Source organism: Chiloscyllium punctatum, chromosome 49 (assembly GCF_047496795.1).
Source record: "Chiloscyllium punctatum isolate Juve2018m chromosome 49, sChiPun1.3, whole genome shotgun sequence".
NCBI classification, from domain to species: domain Eukaryota; kingdom Metazoa; phylum Chordata; class Chondrichthyes; order Orectolobiformes; family Hemiscylliidae; genus Chiloscyllium; species Chiloscyllium punctatum.
In genome coordinates, this window is record NC_092787.1 from 20,599,072 (window position 1) to 20,624,408 (window position 25,337).

The window sequence follows — 25,337 nt, forward strand, 5'->3', positions numbered from 1 at the left end:
CTCCACACAGACAGTCACCCGAGGCTGGAATCGAACCCAGGTCCCTGGCGCCGTGAGGCAGCAGTGCGAACTACTGAGCCTTTATGTGAAGTCTCTGGGGTAGCTATTTAGAGGCCACGTTCATGGACTGAAATCCTCCAGTGGGAGGACTTGCATTCATTTAATGATAAGAAGAAAAACAATGTGGAATTGAAAGTTGATCTCCATCATTGTGAGCAGAAAGCTATCATTAATTGTTTCGAAGCCCATCTGATTCACCAATATCCTTTCAGAAGGAAACCTGCCATCCTTACCCACATGTGACTCCAGACCCACAGCAATGGGGTTAACTCTAAACAGCCCGCTGAGGTATTAGGGAAGCTGCAGTAAATGCTGGGCTGGGCTGCCACTAGTGCCCACATCCCAGCAACACATATTTTTTTTAAAAAATTGAGTTTAAAACCTTGCTCCCCATCAGCTGGCTTTGTCTCTCTTTACTGCAGGAATGCCGAATCTTCAAAAATTTCTCCTCACTCCGTGCTATTCTTTCTGCCTTGCAATGCAACTCCGTTCACAGGCTGAAGAAAAGTTGGGATGAAGTGTCCAGGTAAGAGTGAGACAGTTTTCCTCGTTTTATTCTGTTACTTTGTGTTTGTGCTTCATTTTGGAAAATGCTGATGGTTGTCCTCAGATGCACTTTTAATAGGGATATGCTGCTGAAAGCCACATTAACTCTCAGTCTGAGATGGTGGTGTCATGGTAATGTCTCTGGGGCGACTGTTCAGGGATTCAGATCTCACCATGAATTTGCATTCATTTAATTAAGAAAGTAAAAATCGACGTGGCATTGAAAATCAATCTCAGTCATGGTGAACACAAAACTATCATTGGTTTTGAAACTAATCTGATCCACCAATTTGTGGGCGGCACGGTGGCACAGTGGTTAGCACTGCTGCCTCACAGCGCCAGAGACCCGGGTTCAATTCCTGCCTCAAGCGACTGACTGTGTGGAGTTTGCACGTTCTCCCCATGTCTGCGTGGGTTTCCTCCGGGTGCTCCGGTTTCCTCCCACAGTCCAAAGATGTGCAGGTCAGGTGAATTGGCCATGCTAAATTGCCTGTAGTGTTAGGTAAGGGGTAAATGTAGGGGTATGGGTGGGTTGCGCTTCGGCGGGGCAGTGTGGACTTGTTGGGCCGAAGGGCCTGTTTCCACACTGTAAGTAATCTGATCTAATCTAAAAAAAAACCAATATCCTTGCAGAAGGAAATCTGCCATTTTGACCCAGTCCTGACTTACATGTGACTCCACACCCACGGCAATGGGAATAACTCTTAGCCAACCTCTGAAATGGTTTAACCAGCCGTTCTGTTCAAGGAACATTCATGAAGAGCCCATCCCATGAAAGCATAAAAACACACAGCCTTGGGTTTCCACCCTCGATAAAATCGAGCTTTTTGAGAAATCTGTTGCCCCTATCCCAACTTGTATCCATTATCCCTGTTGTCACTGACCCACATCCTGACTGGGCAGTGTCTCAATTTACAATCACCTCTGTCCATGGCCTCACCCTCCCTAACTCCACAATGCCTGCTGTCCACCCCGCCAGCCCCACATCTCTCTGAAACCTCTGAGCTTTCAGTCTCTTTGCGAATCCATGATTTCAATCTCTGCTGCGTCATCGGTGTTTTGGCCCCTAAGCTCTGGAAACCACTTCCTAAACCCCTCTACTTCTTTCCAGTCACCCTGTTATAGGAAGGAAGTTATTAAGCTTGAGAGAGTTCATAAGACATTTACCAGGACATCGCCAGGTGTGGGAAGTTTGAGTTACAAGAAAAGACTGGATAAGCTGTGACTTCTTTCACTGGAGGGTAGGAGATTGAGGGGTGACCTGGAAGTTTATAAAACCATGAGGGGTATATATAAGGTTAATGGTAGTTGTCTTTTCCTGGGGATGGGGGATTTCAAGACTAGGGGGACGTTTTTTAAGGTGACAGGAGAGAGATTTAAAAATGACATGAGGGTCAAATGTTTTAGACAGAGAATGATTCACGTGTGGATTGAACTTTCTGAGGAAGTACTGGATGGGGGCTCAGTTACAACATTTAAAAGACACTTCGACAAGCCAATGAAAAGGAAAGGATTAGAGGAATAAGGGCCAGGAGCAGGGACGAGTGGGACTAGTTTAGTTTGGAATTATGGTTAGCATGGACTGATTGGACTGAAGGGTCTGTTTCTCTGCTGTATCAACATAAAATCTATCTTAGATTAAACATTTAGCCACCTGCCCTAACAGATCTTCATGAGACTTGGTGTCGACTGCTGTGTCGATAACGTTACTGTGAAGGTGCCTGAGATATTGCTGTACCTTAAGGGTGCTATGTAAATGCAGGCTTTTGTTGTCTTTTGTCTCCTTTCGTTCTTTGGATGAATGAGCATTCTTCCCGTGTGAACGTAACTCCCCAGCTAACCTCTATCTTGGTTCCTGGTTATAATTGAGTCCTACCCAGAGCCTGAGAGTGCAGTATCCAGTTGTGGCCCCCAGCTGCTGACTGAGGTGAAGGGTAGCATCCTGTGACCTGCCAGGCTCAATGCTAACCAGTTGCTGTCTTTAAATACTAGACCATCCTTGGGGCTTTGATTCATTCATAGCCACAACTCTCGGGGGGTCTTTTGATGATCCTTTTTCACAGAAAGGGTCTAGATAAACCGTCAGTTTAAGGCTTAATGCATTCGAAGAGAGTCTATCGCACACGTGATTATACTGTGGTATCCGGATGCTGGGAATTCTGGTCAGGTTTTGACTCTCCCATGTTGTGTGGGAACTCAGGCCCCTGCTGGTTGCCTAATTGTGGTGTTTTCGGACTAAGAATCAACGCTGAGATCTTCCCCCTGAGTCTGACTCTCTCCAACACAAGCCATGTGTTTGCCAACTGTGCTGTTTGAGGCCCCATTTGTTTGGCTTCTGTTCGCTAAAGCACAGTGCAATAAGGGAAGGCCATTTAATCCCTACACTTTCAATACAAAACTCTGTTCATTGGTGAAGAAGCCAGAGATCTAAATTTGTTAGTGGAATGCAGGAATTTGTACGCACACAGTTTCCTTGGATTGGTAATCATTAATATGGGTCGGGGGGGGTGGGCACGGTGGCTCAGTGGTTTGCACTGCTGCCTCACAGCACCAGGGACCCAGGTTCGATTCCATCCTTGGGCGACTGTCTGTGTGGAGTTTGCACATTCTCCCCGTGTCTGTGCGGGTTTCCTCCGGGTGCTCCGGTTTCCTCCCACAATCCAAAAGATGTGCAGGTCAGGTGAATTGGCCATGCAAAATTGCCCATAGTGTGAGGTACATTAGTCAGGGGTAAATATGGTCAATGGGTCTGGGTGGGTTAATCTTCAGAGGGTTGGTATGGACTTGTTGGACCAAAGGGCCTGTTTCTATACTGTAGGGAATCTTTTAAAAATATATATATATGTAATCTGGAACCCATTATGTGTGTTACATGCAGTGCTCTAGTTATGGGCAAGGATACATTTTCCACTTTTTAGTTTCTGTAGTTGCTCAACTCAACTGTGCAGTGGACAAGCCAGAGGTAGCCCTGTCCTTGTAAGTATTCTAGTCTTCATCCTGGAATAAGGGGTTGGTCCATTCTGTTAATTTGTGTTTCCGTGAGTATAGGTCGACATCCTACTGTTATTGTTTTTCTGGAGAGAATTGTCTTTTTTATTTCCCTAACATTTGTGCCTTTGGTTGGAATCACACAGAGAGAACTTCCGGATTTTCCAGGAATTATCAGAAATCTTCTCTGACGACAACAACCACTCCTTGAGCCGTGAGCTCCTCATCAAGGTAAGAGCCCACTGCTAGAGTTTCAGACCAGTGCAGGGGGTGGTGTTAGCTGGTCACTGTTTCACTCCAGGGACCACTGACCACATGTGGGAGTGTATAGACACACACAAGCCCACACACAGACGCACACCCACACCCACACCCACAGACATGCACCCACGCTCCCCACACCCCGACATCCACACACACACCCCACATCCACACACATCCAGACACACACACACACACACGCGCACAGTGGGATATTACTGGGTAAAACGCCTAGCCGTTGTGGTTGAACTTGATAGGATACTTGCAGCAGAAGAGATGGTCTTTGCTATAAAATTAGTTTATAAACAAACCAGCAAGGAACAACAGTAGGCCACTCAGCCCTTTGAGCTGTGCTTTACCATTCAATAACACCATGGCTGATTTGATTTTAACCTTAACTCCACACTGCTGCACATTCCCCCCGTAATCTTCCATTCCCTTGGTCATCAAGAATCTATCTCTACCTTAAAAATATTTAAAGATTCTGCACTCTGCATCTACTGCCTTTTGAGGAAGAGAGTACCAAAGAATCTCACTCCTGAGAGAAACAAAGTGTTTCCTTGTCTTAGTATTAAAAGGGCGCCACCTCTTATATATAAATTATGGCCCCTTAATGTTAAACTCTGGCCCCTTAACAACCTTACCAAAGAAGATTCAAAGCATTTGGGACGTTAGTGGTGCTTTAACAAAAAAACAAGTTTGCTGAAAGCCTGCTGGTACCGAGTGGCTGCTTTGAAAATGTTGCATAAGAGCTGTGATGTGGTGAGGAATGAAGGTTACAGTCACTCGATTTCTTGGAAGCAGCGTTCTGGTCAGTGTTTTAATGCTGTTTGAAGGTAGAGTAGAGACCAGATGGCAGGATGTGGTCATACACTTAAGTATTTAAACAGCGATGTTTTCAGACATGCCTCTTGCAGGCATCTCTCTCTCTCTCTCTCTCTCTCTATATCTCTCTCCCCCTTGCTATGTCTCCCTCTCTCACTCTCCCTTGCTCTCTCTCTCTCTCTCTCTGTCTCTCACTCTCTCTCACACGATCTCTCTCTCCCTTTCTCTGTCTCCCTCTCTCACTCTCCCTTGCTCTCTCTCTCTCTCTCTGTCTCTGTCTCTCGCTCTCTCTCACACGATCTCTCTCTCCCTTTCTCTGTCTCGCTCTCTCACTCTCCCTTGCGCTGTCTCTCTTGCTCTCTCTCTCTCTCTCACACTCTCCCTTGCTCTCTCTCACTCTCTCTCACACGATCTCTCTCTCCCTTTCTCTGTCTCGCTCTCTCACTCTCCTTTGCACTGTCTCTCTTGCTCTCTCTCTCTCTCTCTCTCTCACACACTCTCTCACTCTCCCTTGCTCTCTCTCACTCTCTCTAACTCTCTCCAAGCTTGCTGTCAGAACGCTGGCCAGCCAATTGGCTGATTATCAACGGCAGGCTCAGAGATAGGGCTTTTTACTGAAAACGGTGAAAACTTCCCAGCCAGTCCCCAGTGACTCAGGCAGGGAGCTGTTTACAACAATGCCTGCTGTATTTTAAAGCCATTGATTGATTGAACACTCTCCCCTCTACTCCCCAAACTCACCCACCACCACGTGAGCCTCATCGCTCGGTTAACTTTGCTTATAGCAAGTCTGCAAGGTCAGTGGAGGTCACAGTTGTTGCTCCAATCTCCAAATGGTTGGGTATGTGGTGGAAAAAAAAAAGAGTTGCTTGTTCAGACATCACACATTGCTGAAGGGTCAGGAGGGGTACAGCATCACAAGGCAGGGGTTGGGACAGGAACCGGAAACAAGGAAGGGAGTTAGTGGTTCCAGGCACGGCCATGCCTGGATTCACCCTCACTCCTTCATCTCTGGTCACACACAAAGGCAGAACATCAACAGGAAAACGCACAGGAATGTTCTCCAGCTGAGAGGAGATTTGGTCGAGGCATTCAAAATCCTGAGCGTCTGGACCGAGTAGATAGGGAGAAACTTGATCCTGATTGGCCAAAGGGCAGAGAATCAGAGGACAGCGATCTGAGGTGATTGGCAGAGCCACCAGACACGACATGAGGAAAGGCCTGATGCGCTTCTAAGGATCAGGGGGGGTCCTCTGTCACCGAGAGAGAGCGAAGCCTAGCCGTCGCCACGCCTCTGCTTAGGGCAGAGGTTCCGCAGTGCAGTTAGCTCAATTGGCCGGGCAGCTGACCTGCAATGCAGAGTGACGCCAACAGTGTGAGTTTGATTCCCGTCACCGACTGAGATTACGTCGGACTTTCTTACGCAGTGAGTGGTTGGGATCTGGAATGCACTTCCTGAGACTGTGGTGGAGACTGACCCAGTCAAGGTGTTCCAGAGGGAATTATGTAATTATCTGATTAAGAAAGAGCTTATTGGGAAAATTTGAAGAAGTGGGACTAGCTGAGTTTCTCTTGAAGAGAGACAGTAAAGACAGGATGGGTTGAATGGTCTCCACCGATGTATCTATTCCATGGTTGTCTTTTCTTAGTTGGGTGTGGGATGTGGGTGTCGCTGGCTAGGCTGATCAGTAATTATCCTAGAGAAGGTGGAGCAGTATGTTCTCCTTGAATAGCTCAGTCCCTGTCGGGTAGGGACAGTCAGTGCTGTTAGGGAAGGGGTTCCACGGTTGGGACCCAGTAACAATGAAGGATCAACGAAACCGTTCCATGTCAGGAGAGTGCGTGTCTTCGATGAGGGGGTGGTGTCCCCATCCATCTGCTGCCCCGGTCATGACTCTATCATCGCCAAAAGGCTCTGTGTTTTCAGGGTTTCAAGGATAAATCACTTGAGCATGGGATAGAATTGGACAGGTGTGATGGGCCAAATGGTCTCCTACTGTGCTGTAACTCTTTATGATCCACGGCAGGCGGGTGGGGGGGTGGGTTGTGTGTGTTTGAATGTGTGTAAGTGTACTTGTGTGTGCGTGTGTGTTTTGTGTGTGCACATGTTTTTGCGCGTGTGTGTACATGTGTCAGCTAAGGCCTGGTTCAGACTCCATTCTCGTGCCTTTTTAGTCAGAGGACCACCTGCCCCTGACACTTTCAGTCTGCAGTTAGGAAATAGGAGGGAGGAGAGACCAAGTGGCCTCTTAGACCTGCTCTGTCATTCAACAGGATTGTGGTTAACCTTACACCTTAATAGCAGCCACTCACACTATCCCCCCCTTAGCTCTTAATTCCCTTGGTTCCCACATATCTGTAACCCTCTCCTATATACTCACTGCACAGGGTTGGAGAATCCCAAGGATTCACAACCCTCTGACTGAAGAAATTTGTCTTTGTGTATTCAAATATTGTCAACCAAACATCCTTCCCAGGAGGACCGCTGGGGGACAATCAGAAAACCTGCCCCATTTCTTCCTCATTCCCAGCCCAGGGCTATTAGCAACAACAACATCTTGTATTTTCATAGCAGCATTATTGTCGGAAAATGTCCCGTGGCATAATGTAGGAGAATTATCGAAGAGTTAGTGAGTCCTGTAAGGAGGGAACAAGATTCGGGGTCAAGAGCTTGGTTGAAGGTGTTAAGGTTTTTAAAGGAATATCTTTTTTTAAAAAAATGAGAGGGAGGTGGAAGAATGAAGGGAACTGCCGGGAGTAGAGGATTACCTGGCAATGGTGGAACAGTTAAATACGAGATGAGACAAGAATTGGAGCAGTGCGGCGATCCCGGAGAGTTGTAGGGTTGGGGGTGATGTGGATGCAACATTACAAGATCAGGACGGGCGAGGACATTGACAGATTGTGCTCGTGATTGATTTCGAGCTCATTGCAGTTTGTTGACTGAGGCTGGTCTGGCCCCTCTTGCCATTGGCTATCCAGAGGCTTCTCAAAGGCTCTTCGGGAATCGTGTCGCGTTTGTTTCGGGTCATTGTGGGTAACGGTGGGAAGAGTTTCTGACCAGGTCAGACCGGGCTGCCCTGCCTTCCCTTCAGACCTTTCAACACAGACTCCAGGCCTTGGCCGACCCATGGAACATAGTCAACCCAGGTATCGGGAACGCAGGCAATCTTGTGGGACCATATCCCAGCATGCATCAAGGCAGCCGGGATGGGTACGAACCGAAACTGAAAACCTGGCTACCTTGTAAATGGAACCTCCCCCGGCCAGGAGGAATATGTGCATGTGCCTGGCGTGAAAACGTTTCTCCCCAGGCTGTTACTCCTGCTCCTAATCTTTATGTTCATGTAATTTATCGGGGCTAGGTGGGTTTGGGGTTACAGTTGGATAAGTCATGATCTTATTGAATGGATGGGTAAGGCCCGCAGGGCAGAATGGCTCACCCCTAATTTGTGTGTTGAGTGAGTAAGTAAGGCGCTCCTCTTCAAGTTGAAAGCTTATGAGTTTGCAGTCGCACTCCAGAGAGCTGAGGGCACTCTCTAGGCTGACCTGCATGAAGATATGCTGCACTGTCAGAAGCTCCCCACCCCCCTGGAATGCATTAGGTCCTGTTTGCCTCTTTGGGCACCATTTGAGGAAATTGGGAGGGGAGGGGGTTGGTGGGACTGTATTGTCAGCTCTTCCCCAGAATCCTGGGCAACAATTAGCCCTCCACTGGCAACCCAGAAACAGATGGGTCATTATTACATGGCTGCTCGTGGGAGCTTGCTGTGCCAAACTGGGTGTAGCATTTCCAACATCACAACACTGACCACACTCTCTAAGTCTCAGCAGTGAAGTGTTATGGGGCCACACAGAGGTGGTAGAAGGCGGTACGTAAATGCAAGTTTGTCTTATCACCGTTGCTGTGGTAACGGACAGATGGACTTCCTTCTGTTGACATCCCAGCTCAAAATGTCATTGTGCTGCCACCTGGAGGAAAGGTCTGGTTTAGTAACTGGCTCATGTGACAGCTTCATACAACATACAGAGTGTGATAGAACTGTACAGCATGGAAACAGACCCTTCAGTCCAACTTATCCATCCCGACCAGATATCCCAACCTAATCTAGTCCCATTTGCCAGCATTTGGCCCATATCCCACTAAACCTTTCCTATTCATATTCCCATCCAGATGCCTTTTCAGTGCTGCAATTGTACCAGCCTCCACCACATCCTCTGGCAGCTCATTCCACCCACGTACCACCCTCTGTGTGAATAAGTTGTTGTTCCCATCCTGAGATTCTTCCTGTGTCTGACTCCCACTTCTTACTTCACCTGTAGGAAGGAACCTCGAAGTTCGCCACGCTCGATATCAACCCCAAAAGGGCTCAGAAACGGCAACAGCAGCAAAAGGAAATGGTAGGTCAGCTTTTGAGGTCCCAAGAAAATATTGTGGCAACCACATTTTCATATATTTAAGGGGAGGCAACGGCCTGGTGGTGTTATCGCCAGACTATTAATCTAGAAAACTCCCGCTAATGATCTGGGGACCCAGGTTCAAACCCTGCCACGGCGGATGGTGGAATTTGGGTTCAATTGAAAATCTGGAATTAATAGACTAACGATGACCATGAAAGTGCAGTTGATTGTCTGTCTGAAAAATCCATCTGGTTCACTAGTGCCTTTGGGGGAAGGAAACTGCCATTCTTCCCCTGGTCTGGTGTACACGTGACTCCAGATTCCCAACAGTATGGCGGACTCTGAGCTATCCTCTGGAAAATAAGGGGTGCACTATAAATGCTGGCCCAGCCAGTGATTCCCACACTCTGAATGAATTTAACACGGTAGAGAGATCAGCACTCTGGGAAAATGGCAACTTACGATGAACAGTTGAGGATTCAGGGAGTGTATTCATGAGAGTTTAGAAGGTCGAGGGAAGATCTAATAGAAACTTACAAGATAATGCATGGCTTAGAAAGGGTGGATGCTGGGAATTTGTTTCCGTCAGGTGTGGATACTAGGACCCGTGGACACAGCCTTAGAATGAGAGGGGGTCAATTTAGAATGGAAATGAGGAGACACTTCTTCAGCCAGAGAGTGGTGGGCCTGTGGAATTCATTGCCGCAGAGTGCAGTGGAGGCTGGGACATTAAATGTCTTCAAGGCAGAGATTGATAAATTCTTGATCTCACAACGAATTAAGGGATACGGGGAGAGTGCGGGTCAGTGGCATTGAAATGCTGATCAGCCATGATTGAATGGCGGAGTAGACTCAATGGGCCAAATGGCCTTCCTTCCACTCCTATGTCCTTATGGTCTAACTCTAGTTGGATGTATTCCTGGCGATTTCACCACAGTGACCTCTTGCTGTTCTGTGTCTACGTGCTCATTCGCCAGATGTGAAGCAAAGCAATGCTTTGTTGACTTGAAGATTCTTGATTCTCAGTCAGATTCTCTCCCTGCTCCTTCATCAGGTGAACTGACGAAGGGGCGTGCTGTGAAAGCCTGTGATTTCAAATAAACCTGTTGGACTATACCCTGGTGTCATGTGACTTCTGACTTTACATAACGGTAATAGAACAGAATATGGTGTTACAGCTGCAGGGAAGGTGCAGAGAGAGATTAACTCTAATATAAGTGTCTGATAACAGCAGGGAAGAAGCTGTTCTTAAAACTTGTTCTTTTAACATTAACTGTCTGTGTTCCTTAGGGTGTCATGCAGGGTACGATCCCATACCTGGGAACCTTCCTCACTGACCTGGTCATGTTGGACACTGCGGTGAAAGATCATTTGGACGTAAGTGCAAAAAGAGCCATCAGGAATATTCTTCCAAGTAAAGCTTTTAGTTTGTATAACAAACAGTTAGAGCCAAGAAAGCATTGTGTGTGACATTCTCATATAAACAGTCCAAGTGTTCTTCCTGAACTGATGTAAAGAAGATTCTAACTGTTGATTTTAAATGGGTCAGTGCCTCTGATGAACCATCCTATAGAAAACTCTGAAGCAATCCTTCAGAATATATCATAAACAATCATTTTTAGACGGATCCATTTTAGATGGTTACTGTCAGGCTGACTCCTGGTAGGTCAGAAATATAGGCCTGTTTTCACATGCCGCTGATTCCCAGCTCCTGCTTCCACTCCAACCTTTGGCTGCAGCCCCATCACCCTCCCAAATCCCTGCACTCCTTTCCACATTCCCGTTGTTCACCATCAGTGGCAGAGCCTGGGTCAGAAGCACCCAAGTTGAGCAGCTGACTTGTTCAAATGTGGGGCGTAGACAGCATAGGGCTGACCTTTGAGGACTTCCAAAGCTGAATAGCCGCCACATACTCTTCACGTTGACGAACAAAACGTGGTTGTACACGTGAGCTGCCAGAGCGCACCTGTTGCCAGAGAAAGAGAGAGAGAGAGAGAGAGAGGGGTTGGACATGAAACATGCGCACGCACACACACACACACACACACACACACACACACGGTAGGTTGTAGCGGACCTCGGATTAAACTGTTTGTTTTCTTATTCACAGGGAGGCTTGATCAACTTCGAGAAAAGGAGAAAGGTATGTGATTTAACAGCCTGGTTCATCATTAAGCAGTCAGTTCCAAAATACTCCATTCGTCAAAATATTAACCCTGTATAAAACACTGCTTCAGGCCCGACTGGAGGTCTTGTGTCCAGCTCTGAGCAACATACTTTAGGAAGGAGGTTAAAGACTTTAGCTCAGGTGCAGAAAAGATTCACAAGGAAATGGTTTAAGAGGTTTGAGCTCTAGGGAGAGGCTGGATTGGCTGGGGCTGTTTTCCCTGGAGCATTGGAGGCTGAGGGCTAACCTAATAGAGGTTTATAAAATCATGAGGGGCATGGATAGGGGAAATAGACAAGGTCTTTTCCCTGGGGTGGGGGAGTCCAGAACTAGAGGGCATAGGTTTAAGGTGAGAGGGGACAGATATAAAAGGGACCTAAGGAGCAATTATTTCACACAGAGGGTGGTGTGTGTGTGTGTGTGCAGGATGAGCTGCCAGAGGAAGTGGTGGAGGCTGGTACAATTACAACATTTAAAAGGCATTTGGATGGGTATATGAATAGGAAGGGTTTGGAGGGATATGGGCCAAATGCTGGCAAATGGGACTAGATTAATTGAGGATATCTGGTCGGCATGGACGGGTTGGACTGAAGGGTCTGATTCCGTGTTGCTCGTCTCCGTGACTCTGAGGAGTTGCCGTTACGTGGAGAGGTTGGGTGCAGGAGAAGAGAAGGTGGAGAGGAGATTTGTGAGAGATCTTCCAAAGTCACGAGGGGTCAGCCCCCAGAGAGGGAGCAACTGTTCCCATTTGGAGGAAGGACTGAGAACCAGAAGGAGCCCAATTTCAAGTAACTGGCAAAAGAAGCGTTGGCGACAGAGGTTATCACTCAGCGAGAGGTTAGGATCTGGAGTGAGAGTGTGGCGGAGTCAGGATCAACTTTTCCAAAAAGCAACCGGAAAATGATCTGAAAACCAAAACAAAAAATTGCAAGGCTGTGGGGAAAAGGAGTGGGATTGAATGAATTTCTTTCTTAGAGGGCTGACACTGACAGGAAAGGCCGAATGGCATCCTTCTGTGGTGTAATTGTTCTATGATTTGGTGCAGGCCCGAGGAGTCAAATGGCCTCCTCCTGTACCTAACCTGTTTGGTCATATTCAATGCAGATTGTACAGGTTATAAATGAGGTAGTCATATTACTAACCCTCACTGACCACTCCCGTCATGGACACTGAGGCAAGAAGACACTCAGCAGAGCTGGCATCTCATGGTCTCTTAGAGTCATAGAGTCACAGCGATGTACAGGACAGAAACAGACCCTTCGGTCCAACCCGTCCATGCTGACCAGATATCCCAACCCAATCTAGTCCCACCTGCCAGCACCCGGCCCATATCCCTCCAAACCCTTCCTATTCATATACCCATCCAGATGCCTCTTAAATGTTGTAATTGTACCAGCTTCCACCACTTCCTCTGGCAGCTCATTCCATACACACACCACCCTCTGCGTGAAAGCGTTGCCCCTTAGGTCTCTTTTATATCTTTCCCCTCTCACCCTAAACCTATGCCCTCTAGTTCTGGACTTCCCGACCCCAGGGAAAAGACTTTTGCCTATTTATCCTATCAATGCCCCTCATAATTTTGTAAACCTCTTATAAGCTCACCCCTTCCTGCTGGTCCTCCAAACTGCCCACAAGCAGAACAGGGCCTATGGGAACTCTCGGTCATCACAGAGCAGTCCCTGAGCTTAAAATGGGATATTAAAAGCTGAGATCAGAGCAGTTCTACACAGAGGCCTGGAGACTGAGAGAATACAGCAGAGGTTGGGGATAGGAGGGAAGATCAAATCGACGCAACTCCATTTGGAAAGGCTGTGGAGAATGCCGCACTCCAACCCCCTACCTCGTGTCACTGGTTAGGAGTCAGTCTCCAGCTTTGTAAGGATGAGTGCAGAGGACCTGACTGAATGCTTCTGTTCCACCTCTCCCCACCACCTTTCTCCCGTGAATCTTTCCCCTTCACTATCTCCTCGGTCTCCTTTTAAAAGTTACTGTTGAAGGTGCCCATTTCCCCCCTGCATTTCGGGGTTAAATGTTCATGGGCTCGGTGGATAAAGATCTCACGGAACAGGAGGAGGCCATTCAGCCCCTCAAGCCTGCCTCCGCCATTCAGTGAGATGGTGGTCGGTCTGATTGTCCTCTTGTCCACTCTCCTGCCCTCTCCCTTTAATCCTCGATTCCCCGACTGGTCGGGGATCTATCTGCCTCGGCCTTAAATGGACCTGTGTCTTTTTTGGCAGGAGTTTGAAGTGATCGCCCAGATTAAGTTGCTGCAGTCTGCCTGCAACAATTACTCCTTCACCCCAGACCATCGGTTTGTGGAGTGGTTTCGAAATATCGAGCAACTGACCGAAGCTGAAAGGTAAGGGACCACTCGGGCAAAGGGAAAGGGGTTGGTTTGTGCTGGTCTCGATGCCCCTCGCCCCCTGAGAGGGAAGAACCGAGAGGGTCAGCTGATGAACACACCACACACACCACTGTCCCTCGGTTCTGGCCGGGACTGACCCGGCCAAGATAGTACACCAGCTGCGTTTTAATTCATTCGCTGGATGAGGGCGACACTGGCTGAGCCAGCATTTATTACCCAACGAGTCAACCACGTTGCTGTGGGTCTGGAGTCACATGTAGGCCCGACCGTATAAAGACAGCAGTTTCCTTCCCTAATGGGCATTAGTGATCCAGATGGGCTTTTCTAACAATTGACTCATGGTCATCATTAGATTATTAATTCAATTTTTAAAAAAATTAAATGTGAATTCAACCAAATGCTCAGGTGGAATTTGAACTCTGGTCCCAGAACACGACCTCGGTCTCTAGATTAACAGTCCAGTGATAATACCTCCAAGCCATCACTTCCCTTTATGCTGATTGGTCTCCCACGCTGGAGGGGCTGGTCTCCCACGCTGGAGGGGCTGGTCTCCCACGCTGGAGGGGCTGGTCTCCCACGCTGGAGGGGCTGGTCTCCCACGCTGGAGGGGCACTCTGTGTGACCCAATGGTCATTACCACCTCAAAGAGGAATGTCCTGGGAAGGTCCCCCTGAGCCCAGTCTTTGCCAACGGGTCGTGCCCCAGGAAAGATTTGAGGCAGCCACTTCAAACCGGCCTCTGGATGACACATGCGGGATTACAGACCTGCCCTCCTCCGAGAAACCGTTCTAGATCGGAACAGCAGGCTCTCGAACGGGGACGGAGACAGACCTACGGAGACAGACCTGGGTTAAAAGTGAATGGCAGAGCAGGTTCGAGGGGCTGAATGGCCTCCTCTTTTGTTGCTGGGTCTCAGTAAAGGGTGCCTGACCTGTGACATTGGTCTCGTACTTTCCGAGACCGATGGATGTTTCCCTCAGTGTGTCTGCGGTGTGTGGGGGAGGGGGTTTTGTAAGGATCGGCTGAATAAGATGGACGAAGCTTGCTGGTTTCTGAGCTGCCCCACTCAGGAAATATAACAACGTTCGCATTTTTCTCGTTCCAGTTACAACCTCTCATGTGAAATTGAGCCTCTGGCTGAGTCAGCGAGCAACACTCTGAAAGCAAAGAAGAACTCTGGCATCATCAAGCGGTGGACCGAGTGAGTGCCGTTCATTAGATTTAGATTTAGATTAGATTAGAATACTTACAGTGTGGAAACAGGCCCTTCGGCCCAACAAGTCCACACCGCCCCGCCGAAGCGCAACCCACCCATACCCCTACATCTACCCCTTACCTAACACTACGGACAATTTAGCATGGCCAATTCACCTGACCTGCACATCTTTGGAGTGTGGGAGGAAACCGGAGCACCCGGAGGAAACCCACACAGACACGGGGAGAACATGCCAACTCCACACAGTCAGTCGCCTGAGGCGGGAATTGAACCCGGGTCTCTGGCGCTGTGAGGCAGCAGTGCTAACCACTGTGCCACCGTGCCGCCCATTACTGACATAGGAAGGCCCTTCAGCCCATCGGGCCTGTGGTTTGCTCTTCAGAAGAGCTATTCTGTTAGTCCACCCTCCTATCTCTTGCCCCCACAGCCCAGCAACTCCACCCCCCCCCCCCAACTCGCTCCCATTTTTATCCAATCCCTTTAGAAAGTTACTGGCTAGATTGAAGCCATAGGGACGGTTTTACCGGGGTGGAGGAAGGCTGAGAGGGGATTTGACAGAGTGGATAGGGAGAAGCTGTTCCCGTTCATAAAAGGAACAGGAACAAAAACATGTCGATTTAACGTGATGTGCACACAGAGCTAGGTTAATGTGAGCACTCTGGCTAAGTGCCAGTCTCCTGCCATTTCCCCTGAACACTTGCACTTGTTTAAATAATCATTTAGTGCCTCAGTTGAACCTGCCTCTGGGATATTTCCATGCAGACCCTAACTCCTTGCTGTTCTCTCTCACATCACATTGGCTGCTTTAGTAACGATTCTCTAATAAATGGGCACTATTCCTTCCCGTCTCCTCTATCCAGAACGTCGGTGATTTTAAAAGCTTCTGTCAGATTTCCTGTTGGTCTTCTCTCCTCGGAGAACACGCAACTTCCTCCAATCGATCCTCCGAATTAAAAGTTTCTCGTCCCATCTTATGACCCTCCTCCCCATTGTGTTCACACCTTTGCTGTAATGTGGAGCCTAACGCTGGACACAGTACTCCAGCTGAAGACTAACTCGTGTCGTCAACAAATCCATCATAACTCCCTTAATCTTGGACCTTGTGCCCCTGTTAATAAAGCTGAGGATACTGTCTGTTTTATTGACAGCTCTCTCCACCCATCAATGATCCATGCACCTCTACACCCTCGGACAGCAGAGATTTGTTACTTCCTAGCTGTAGAATACGTTGTGGTACTTCGGTAGGAAGTGAGTCAGCATTTTATATATGCATTAAAATGGAAATTGGGAAAAGACTGATTCACAGCTTCACAATATCACACAAAGTACTGACTGCTCCTTGGTAGGGCTCCACATTTCAGTCAGGATGAGGCTTTTGGAGACGGGTGTACCGATCGATCTAATTCCCTGCTGTTTCCTTCTTGTTGACACCAACAGCAGGCAAACCCCGACGGCCGACACTCCGAGCCCAGGCGCCCAGTCTCGATCTTGTGAGCAGCTGAAATACGGACCGTACCTGGGTGGTGGGGACACGGCAGACTCAGTTAGCGTCACCTCCGCTGGCTCCAGCAACTCCGACGCGGAAGAAATCAACGTCAGCTTCATCTCGGAATCGCCAGATTCCCAGGAGAAGAAGGTTAGGGAGGCGGTTGTGTGTTGCATCCAAACGGTGAAATCCCGACCCCTGATCCCGAGGCCCGGTGTAGGTGCTGGGGAAGGCTGAGCATAAAGCAGTGGCCCCTCCCTGTCGTTGTAAGGTTTAAACACCACACTGTTTACACTGGCGCAGGAAGGCCTGTATGTGTGGGCTCAAAGACACCTGCTCTCATTGGTGGATTCAAGTCCAAGTGCTGTCCTGTCTGCTGTTTGATCCGTCTCCTTAAGACCATAAGATGTAGGAGCAAGAATAAGGCCATTCAGCCCATCGAATCCGTTCAGTGGGATCATGGCCAATCTGCTGATCCTCACAATCCTTGACTCCCTGACTGATTAAAAAATCTCTCTATCTCAGCCTGGACTAAACCGAACATGCCAACCTCGACAGCCCTTCTCCTGTTCAAGGTCCGACCAGTACTTGGTTTGCCCGTTCTGGAGATAGTTCCCTCATGGACCTCCAGTGGGACAACAGTTTATGTTACACCTTTGGGACAAAACACACGCTCATGAAATAAATAAAAATAACTTGTTTGGAATTGACCTGTTGGCGTTGACCAACGTTGGGTTTTGGTTAACACCAGTAAACCACAGGGATACCAGTGGCAATGCAGGGGCTACAAGTTAAGGTTTACTGTAAAGCCCTGACCAATAAGTTGATCACCTTATTTTGTTCCCTTATAACCCCCTTTGTACTGACCCTTGGACAGCAACAGTGCCAGCAAGGGACTGTGTTCCAAGGCAAGGCAGACCGGCCGAGCTCGCTACCCGTTTGTCCCTGAGGCAAACTTTATTATTTTTTAAAAATTTTCTTTTAGTTCTGGGAATCAACGTCGCTGTCCTCATTGGACACATCCGGAATCGGCTCAGGGTCAAGCAGTGCATCCTCATCCTCGGTCTCCTCTACTCCTATAACGTCCTCCAGAACACACAAACGCTCTGTCTCGGGAATATCCAGCTACTCCACACTATCTCTGCCACTTTATAACCAGCAGGTGGACGACTGCTGTATCATCCGGGTCAGCCTGGACGTTGACAATGGGAACATGTACAAGAGCATCTTGGTGAGTGTCCTGTCCGTGCTCAGGGCCCAGAACTCTCCTCTAGTACTTAATGGCAGAGCCGCTGATGTGGAATGGGGCTGGGAGCTGGGCTTGTTGCTGGGGGAATGGGGCTGGGAGCTGGGCTTGTTGCTGGGGGATGGGGCTGGGAGCTGGGCTTGTTGCTGGGGGAATGGGGCTGGGAGCTGGGCTTGTTGCTGGGGGATGGGGCTGGGAGCTGGGCTTGTTGCTGGGGGATGGGGCTGGGAGCTGGGCTTGTTGCTGGGGGATGGGGCTGGGAGCTGGGCTTGTTGCTGGGGGATGGGGCTGGGAGCTGGGCTTGTTGCTGGGGGATGGGGCTGGGAGCTGGGCTTGTTGCTGGGGGATGGGGCTGGGAGCTGGGCTTGTTGCTGGGGGATGGGGCTGGGAGCTGGGCTTGTTGCTGGGGGATGGGGCTGGGAGCTGGGCTTGTTGCTGGGGGATGGGGCTGGGAGCTGGGCTTGTTGCTGGGGGATGGGGCTGGGAGCTGGGCTTGTTGCTGGGGGATGGGGCTGGGAGCTGGGCTTGTTGCTGGGGGATGGGGGTGCTTTCACGAATTGCCATGTTGGGATTTCAATTCGTGTCCCCCACCGCGTGGGCCTGCTAGGATAACTAGTCCAGAAACACTGCAACTACTCAACCATCTCCTCAAAAGAAAGTATGTGTGAGGGTGGGATTCTGTGCGTGCGCACGTATCTGTGAGAGTGCCTCTGTGTGTGACCCTGTGATGTATGTCGGCATGTATGTGTGTGTCTGTGTGTGCTCACCTGTGTGTCTGTAGGTGCCCCTGTGTGTGTGTGTGTGTGTGTGTATCTGTAGTCTGTGTGCATGCTCATGTGGTCTATTTGTGTGTATATATGGGTGTGTGCGTGTGCCTGTGTGTGTGTGTGCCTGCCTGTATGTTTATGTATCTGTGTGCCTGTGTCTGTGTGTGTGTATGTCTGTGCCTCTGTGTGTGTCTGCCTCTGTATGCGTGTGTGTTTCTGTGCCTCTGCTTGTGCACATGCACCTGCGTGTGTCTGCCTGTACGTGTGTGCACACACAAGTGTGGTGGGGTAGTAGGTAATGAGGGATTAGAAGAGAAGGAACATTGGGTCCTCCATTCCCATTACTGAGTAAGCCTACACCAGGTTCCGTAGCTACAGCTTGAAAGGGTTAAAACTCTCTTTCATTTTCTCCAGGTGACGAGCCAGGATAAAACACCTGTCGTCATTCGAAAGGCTATGGCCAAGCACAATTTGGATGGGGATAGGCCTGAGGAATACGAGCTGGTGCAGATCATCGCTGAGGACAGGGGTATGTAATGTGGGCACAAGCACATGGGCATACAGAGGACAGTACCACCATTCCATGTTGTCCAACAGCACCTTGTAACATTCTTTCTTGTACGGGAAAAGAGCTGCCTGCACAACACTCAGCAATTACTATGTGCCTCTTGTAATCTAGTATCCAGGAAATTACAGCCAGTCACATTGGCTCCCCAGCATGGGTACAGCTTTTAAACTTGCATGTGAACCATCCATTTATGGGGTTGCCTATTATAATCCCATCAGTTCCTGGGAGTTTCTTCATGTGACTCCATTAGATTATAAAGAATAGAAGCAGAAGTGGTCCATTCAGCCCATCAAGTCTGTTCTACCATTCAGTGGCTGAACCGAACCCTCTTCCTGCCTTTCCCCTGCAAGTCTTGACTCACGATCCCCTCCATGATCCAGCTGCAGATTGATACAGCTCCATTGTCTTGATGCACGGCCTTTCCACACCTACCAGAGAATAAAACAACTCATTGTCTTCTTGGAGAGTGCTTGACTGTGGCCATTGTTCCTCTCATGTACCTGGTGAAGAGAAATGTTCAAAGAGCATGTTAAAGACAAAATAGGTCCCAGTAATGTTACATGCAGTGGTGTCAAACCAGTCCTGGAGGGTTTCCCCACCCTGTCCATTGACGAAACACATTCTGTTGCTGCAAAGGTTACCAGAGGCATTTGAAATTTGTTTATGCTTCTCTCTCACAGGAGAGCGGACATTTCTCGCGGTAATGCAATTTTCCTAATTTCCTGTCTCCTGGCAGCTAGCTTCCCAAAATATCTTGACTTGTGACAAAGAAATACTGACTCCGGTGGCGTGTGTGAAAATGAGGGGTTCAGTTTCCCTCTGGGCATTGTAGATGGGGGCAGCAGTCAGGGTTAAATTCGGGGTGAAGTCATAGAGTCCGTACAGCATGGGGACGGGCCCTTCAGCCCTCGCTGGTCCATGCCGACCTAAAAATGTCTATCCACACTGACCCTGTTTCCCTGCACTTGGCCTATATCCTTCTAATCCTTTCCTATCCATGTATTTGTCCAAATGCCTTTTAAATGTTGATAATGTATCCACCCCAACCACTTCCACTGGCAGCTCATTCCATATGCATTCTAGCCTCTGTGTAAAAACGTTGCCCCTCAGGTTCCCTTTTATTTTTTTCCCCTCTCACCTTAAACTGATGCCCTCTAGTCCTGAATTCCCCAACCTTAGGAAAAAGACTGAGTGCATTCACCCTATCCATGCCTCTTATGATCTTACACACTTCTATAAGCTCCCCCCTCAGTCTCCTCCACTCTCGCTCGTCCAACGTCTCCCTCTAACTTAGATGCTTGGTCCTGGTAACATCCCTGTAAATTTCTTCTGCACTCTTTCCAGTTTAATAGCATCCTTCCTGTCGCAAGATGACCAGAACTGAACACAGCACTCCGAGTGGAGTATTGGAGTAGAGTCTCTGAAACAAGAGAAATTGCTGGAGAAACTCAGCAGGTCTGGCAGTATCTGCGGAGAGAGAAAGCAGCGTTAACATTCCAAATCTGGTGGCTCTTTATCAGCAGTTATCTCTGCTTTCTCTCTCTGAGAGACCTGCTGAGTTTCTCCTGCAATTTCTTCTTTTCCTTTCAGACCTCCTCTGGTGTATTTTTGTTTTATTATCGTAGAGTCTCTGCAATTAGCCTTCCCAGAGCAGCAGAGAGTAAAATCAACCTGGGCTCCGCTCACTACCCCCCCCGATCCCCCCACCGCACCCCTGTCAACCACTGACCCCTGCATGTAGGTGGGTGAAAGTGTCACCACCGAATTAAAAAACCGAAACGCTGCAGACGCTGGAATACGGAAATAAAAATGGAGAGTGTTGGAGAAAACCAGAGAGTCCCCTGCGGGAGTTAATGTTTTGAGTCCAGTGTGATTAGATTAGATTAGATTACTTACAGTGTGGAAACAGGCCCTTCGGCCCAACAAGTCCACACCGCCCCGCCGAAGCGCAACCCACCCATACCCCTACATCTACCCCTTACCTAACACTACGGGCAATTTAGCGTGGCCAATTCACCTGACCTGCACATCTTTGGACTGTGGGAGGAAACCGGAGCACCCGGAGGAAACCCACGCAGACACGGGGAGAATGTGCAAACTCCACACAGTCAGTCGCCTGAGGCGGGAATTGAACCCGGGTCTCTGGCGCTGTGAGGCAGCAGTGCTAACCACTGTGCCACCGTGCCGCCCAAGGTGTGTTGACTGTGTTTCTCTCTCCTCCAGATGCAGCCAGACCTGTAGAGTTTCTCCAGCACTCTCTCTTCTTAATAAGAGATTAGCACGTGGATAACTCAACCAGCTGTCCATACTCTCACACTCACTGAGAACTCACATTGAATGAGATGTTCAAGCAAGACCTTAGTCAAAACACAGCAGCTTTGGCTAAAGTCGAGGGGTAGGTGATGATGGAATTCAGGGAATTTAACGCACTCCCTTTTTCTCATTCCATTACAGAATTGAAAATCCCTGACAACGCGAATGTATTTTATGCCATGAATTCATCTGTCAACTATGACTTTATGCTGAAGAAAAGGGGCCACCCAAAAGCAGGCAAAACGAAGCACGTTTCCAGTTCGACGCTCCCCAGAATGAAGCAAAAGGGACTGAAGATTACAAAAAGTATTTTCTGACTCCTCTGAGCTGGGCTTGACTCCCTGTGTTGGCCGGATTCGCCAAAACTTTATATATATATATAAAAAAAAAATCAGTGTTACAATTAAATGTGCAATATTGTCTCTGACTGTGACTGCCAGAAATGTCAAACTACAGGCACTTATTCAGTCCTATTGAAGACATGGAAAGGCACTACACTAGAATGGATTGGGTTTGACCGGGGTCTCCCTGTCACGGGCAGTTCCATCATTTGGCAGGAAAGAATGGCATGAGAGAACGGTCACATATCCAGTAAAGTAACTTTGAACAGACCGATCACGGGGACTGGTAGTGTGAACCAGAAAGGATTATCTACGTGATGGAGGGATATGTCACAGGAGCACTGGCTCTCCAATGAAGATGGGAAGCATTGCTCCTGAGTGCCTGCAAAGGGGATTGGTTTGTCCAGAGGTTATTGAAGTTGGTATAGAACGCTGAACCTATCATTGTAACATAGAAACTTTGGTATGCCCCAATTCCTAGCTCTGGAGGCAGCTCACCTCTTACCCGCACTTGTACAGTAACTTGCCCTGAAATTCTGAGGAGAGAGAAAGAAAACGATGACTTCAACCAGGTGTGTGAGAATCCTGAAAGGCATCTCTGAGTCCTGCTATGAAGAGCCCTCCACCTTGGAGGTTATCTGATGTTAAAGGGACCCTGTCTTAATCCAGATTGAAGAGGGGACACAGCCAGCAGTGGGTTTATCATTGTGTGGAAATGAGAATTTTAACCTGGGACTCAAGACTAATGTTCTCTTGGCCTGACGTTGCCAATCAGACCATAGACTGGAAGACATCTGAAATAAGATGGTCAAATGAAATAGGTCAGAGTGGCCAACAAATGATGGCCAAACCCTCAATGAATCATTACTACATTTCAACAAAGGGTCAGTTGTTGTTGAGTAGCTGAGGAGCCTGGATTGGGGTCAAAATTGACAAAGTTGTACAGTTAAAATCCAAGCCATTCTTTGGCTGATATGAAAACCCTTTGTTCCTTTTCTTAAGTTACAAAGAAATGTGACTCAATTTCAAATGAATTGTGCTGACTTTTTTTTTTAAAAAAGTTTGTTTTGTAAAAAAAAATGAATCTTTTTGGGACAATATTTATTCATTGTACAGACATTAAATTCTTAAGTTGAATTGTAAATTTCTTACTGTTGAATATTATTTAATATATTGACTTGTTACTGATAGTTGTATTTATCTTGCTGTTTGCTGAGTAGGTCTTGTCTGGTGAAAATGTGATGTCTTTGTTACTTTTTTTTTGTATCATGTAAAAAGAGGGATAATTATGAACACAACTTCAAACGAGTCATTTGCCTTTAGTGGTTTATATGTGCTTCTAGTCAATTAATCTGGCTGGGTTGTAGTTCTGTGACCCTGGGTATTGTCACCATGTTCTCCTGTAGGGCTAAGATAATGTGCATGGACTTCCAAAAGGTGTTTTATAAAGTGCCAGACAACAGAACTGGGAGCAGAAATAGAGTGCGTAGAAGGGAAACATCACAGATACAACATTGTTGTGGTGGTGAAGAGTTGTTCTTTATTCAGACTGGAGGAAGGTTTATAATGGAGTTCTCCTCTGATGTTCATCCCTGCTATCCCTGTTATAGATGAACAATCCAGCTCTTGGCATCCAGAGCGCAGTGTCAAAATGTGCAGAAGATACAAAGAGGGTGGCATAGAAATTCAAAAAGATATAGATAGGTTGGTCCAAAGGTGTGCAGGTCCATGCTAAATTCTCCATAGTGTCTAGGGATGGGCAGGCTAGGTGGGTTAGTCATGGTAAATGTGGAGTTTCTGTAGATGGGATACTCTTTGGGGTGTCAGTGTGGACTCAATGGGCCGAATGGCTTGCTTCCACGTGGTAGAGGTGGAATGGACAGATATGTGGCAGTTACCGCGAAGAACTGTGAAGTGATTTAGCAGGCGGCAGGTCGGGTTCATTGAGCACACAGTACCCTAGGTTTTCTTAATAAGGGCATAGAGTAATTGAGCAAAGACATGATGTTAAACCACGCGCTCAGCCGCCATTGGAGAATCACACCCAGTTGTGGACACCATATTTTGGGAAGGATGTGAAGCTGTTGCAGGAGAGATCTGATGGGACAGCTCCAGGGACGAGGAACTTCAGTTATATGGCTTGCAGAATTTGGGACTGTTCTCTTTTGGAGAAAAGAAAATGGAGGAGAGGTTTGATTGAGGTATACAAAATGTAGACGGATCTAGACAAAACAGACGGGGAGCAACTGTTCCCACTGCTGGAATGCTTGAGAACGAGAGGTGAAAGATTGAAAGGTAACTGCTGCCAATCGACGGAGACATGTCGAGCTCCTTGAGAGAGTCAGTGATTGGAATCTGGAATGCACTGCCTGAGAGCGTGATGGGCCAATTGACCCCTTCAAAAGGAGCACTATTCAGGGAAAAGACGAGGGAGAATTGCTCCTTCAGAGGGCCAGCACAGACATGGCAGGCTGAGTGGTCTCATCGTGGGCTACAAGCATCCTGCAGTGACTCTTGGAAACATGAGAGGAAGTATGAAGGTGTCACAGTGGAATAGCCATGACAAGAGACACCCATTTGGGGTTGATGCCACTGGAGTGAGGCACAGAGTGCCTGCTGAATCTCCCTCAGTGACAGCCACACTGGCAGCAGTGAAGGAGACAGACAGAAAGATACATGAGGTACATTTCAATCCAGGTCAGTCACAGTGAGCCCCCATTCACCAGCAAGGAGGGGAAAACATTTGCCTCCCCCTCCACCCACCCCCCCCCCCCCTTCAAAAGGGGCACAGGGTCACCGCTTTAAAGCAAGTCTACATCAGGCTCATTCATCACCAGAGAGCACTAATCTGATCACCTGGTTTTCCTACGCTAATAAATGGAGAAATGTGCCTCACTTAATAAAGTGCAGATTAAATATCACAGAACTTCCATTAGCACAGAGCAAAGTGCTTTCCCATTCTCTGTTGCTGTGTTCTCAAAGGAACATCAGAATAATAAATCAATTGGGAGTCTCGAATGTACTGAACGCGTTACCATGGAAACCTTGCTCAGCTGTAACGGTTTTGTCACAGAGCCCTTGTTTCGAACGGCTTTGCTGCACTGGGTCCAATCTCAGCCACAAACTGGACAGTGATTAGAGTTCACTGGAGCTGAGCTGATCCACCACCTTCCACTTATCGTTTCAACTGAAATCAATCAGGTGGTCAATTCACTCACACCTACTGTGTACCCCTGTCAAAACCAAATTTCTCCCACAACCTCTCTCTCATACCCTGGTCTCTAGTATAAACAGGATACGTTATTCTCTGCAATATAGATAAGGTAGCCTAGACTCTATTTTAAAACAATGTTTGCTATTATCAATAACTTGTGCCCTAAACTATATCAGCGTGCACACATTCTGCACACATTCAGAAGTCCACCATTTTAGACCTACACGTTATCATGAAGATCGCTCACACCATCGCTCACCTATGACCTGCAGCTATTTCATTGCAAAAGGTGAGACCAAAGCATTCGCAGCAATCTTCAGCCAAAAGTGATCCATTTCGGTTTCACAGTCTTCGGCCAATCCAATTCACTCCACAAAACCGTTGGATGCACTGGATATTGCGAAAGCTATGAGTCCTGACAACATTCTGGCCACAGGACTGGATACTTGTGCTCCGGAACTTGCTGCTCCTCCCGCCAAGCCGTTCCAGTATAGTTACAACACTGACATCCACCCGACATTGTGGAAAACTGCCCAGCTATGTCATAGTGATGTACAGCACGGAAACAGACCC

The 25,337-nt window shown here is 48.1% G+C and overlaps 1 protein-coding gene across 4 annotated transcripts in view; it reads left to right on the forward strand.

The window, feature by feature from the left end:
- LOC140469347 (ral guanine nucleotide dissociation stimulator-like) overlaps positions 1-22,858 on the forward strand; it is a 191,106-nt gene extending 168,248 nt beyond the window's left edge. For 3 of the 4 annotated variants that reach the window (XM_072565778.1, XM_072565777.1, XM_072565776.1), the window contains exons 8-18: positions 483-586; positions 3,741-3,825; positions 9,004-9,081; positions 10,372-10,458; positions 11,192-11,224; positions 13,486-13,607; positions 14,719-14,814; positions 16,267-16,465; positions 17,301-17,546; positions 18,743-18,857; positions 21,351-22,858. In XM_072565778.1, coding sequence (XP_072421879.1) covers positions 483-586; positions 3,741-3,825; positions 9,004-9,081; positions 10,372-10,458; positions 11,192-11,224; positions 13,486-13,607; positions 14,719-14,814; positions 16,267-16,465; positions 17,301-17,546; positions 18,743-18,857; positions 21,351-21,526 — 1,341 coding nt within the window. In that variant the 3' untranslated portion in view covers positions 21,527-22,858. The remainder of the gene's footprint in view (positions 1-482; positions 587-3,740; positions 3,826-9,003; positions 9,082-10,371; positions 10,459-11,191; positions 11,225-13,485; positions 13,608-14,718; positions 14,815-16,266; positions 16,466-17,300; positions 17,547-18,742; positions 18,858-21,350) is intronic. The other variant, XM_072565779.1, reaches the window with a different exon arrangement.
- The last annotated feature ends 2,479 nt before the right edge of the window (positions 22,859-25,337 follow it).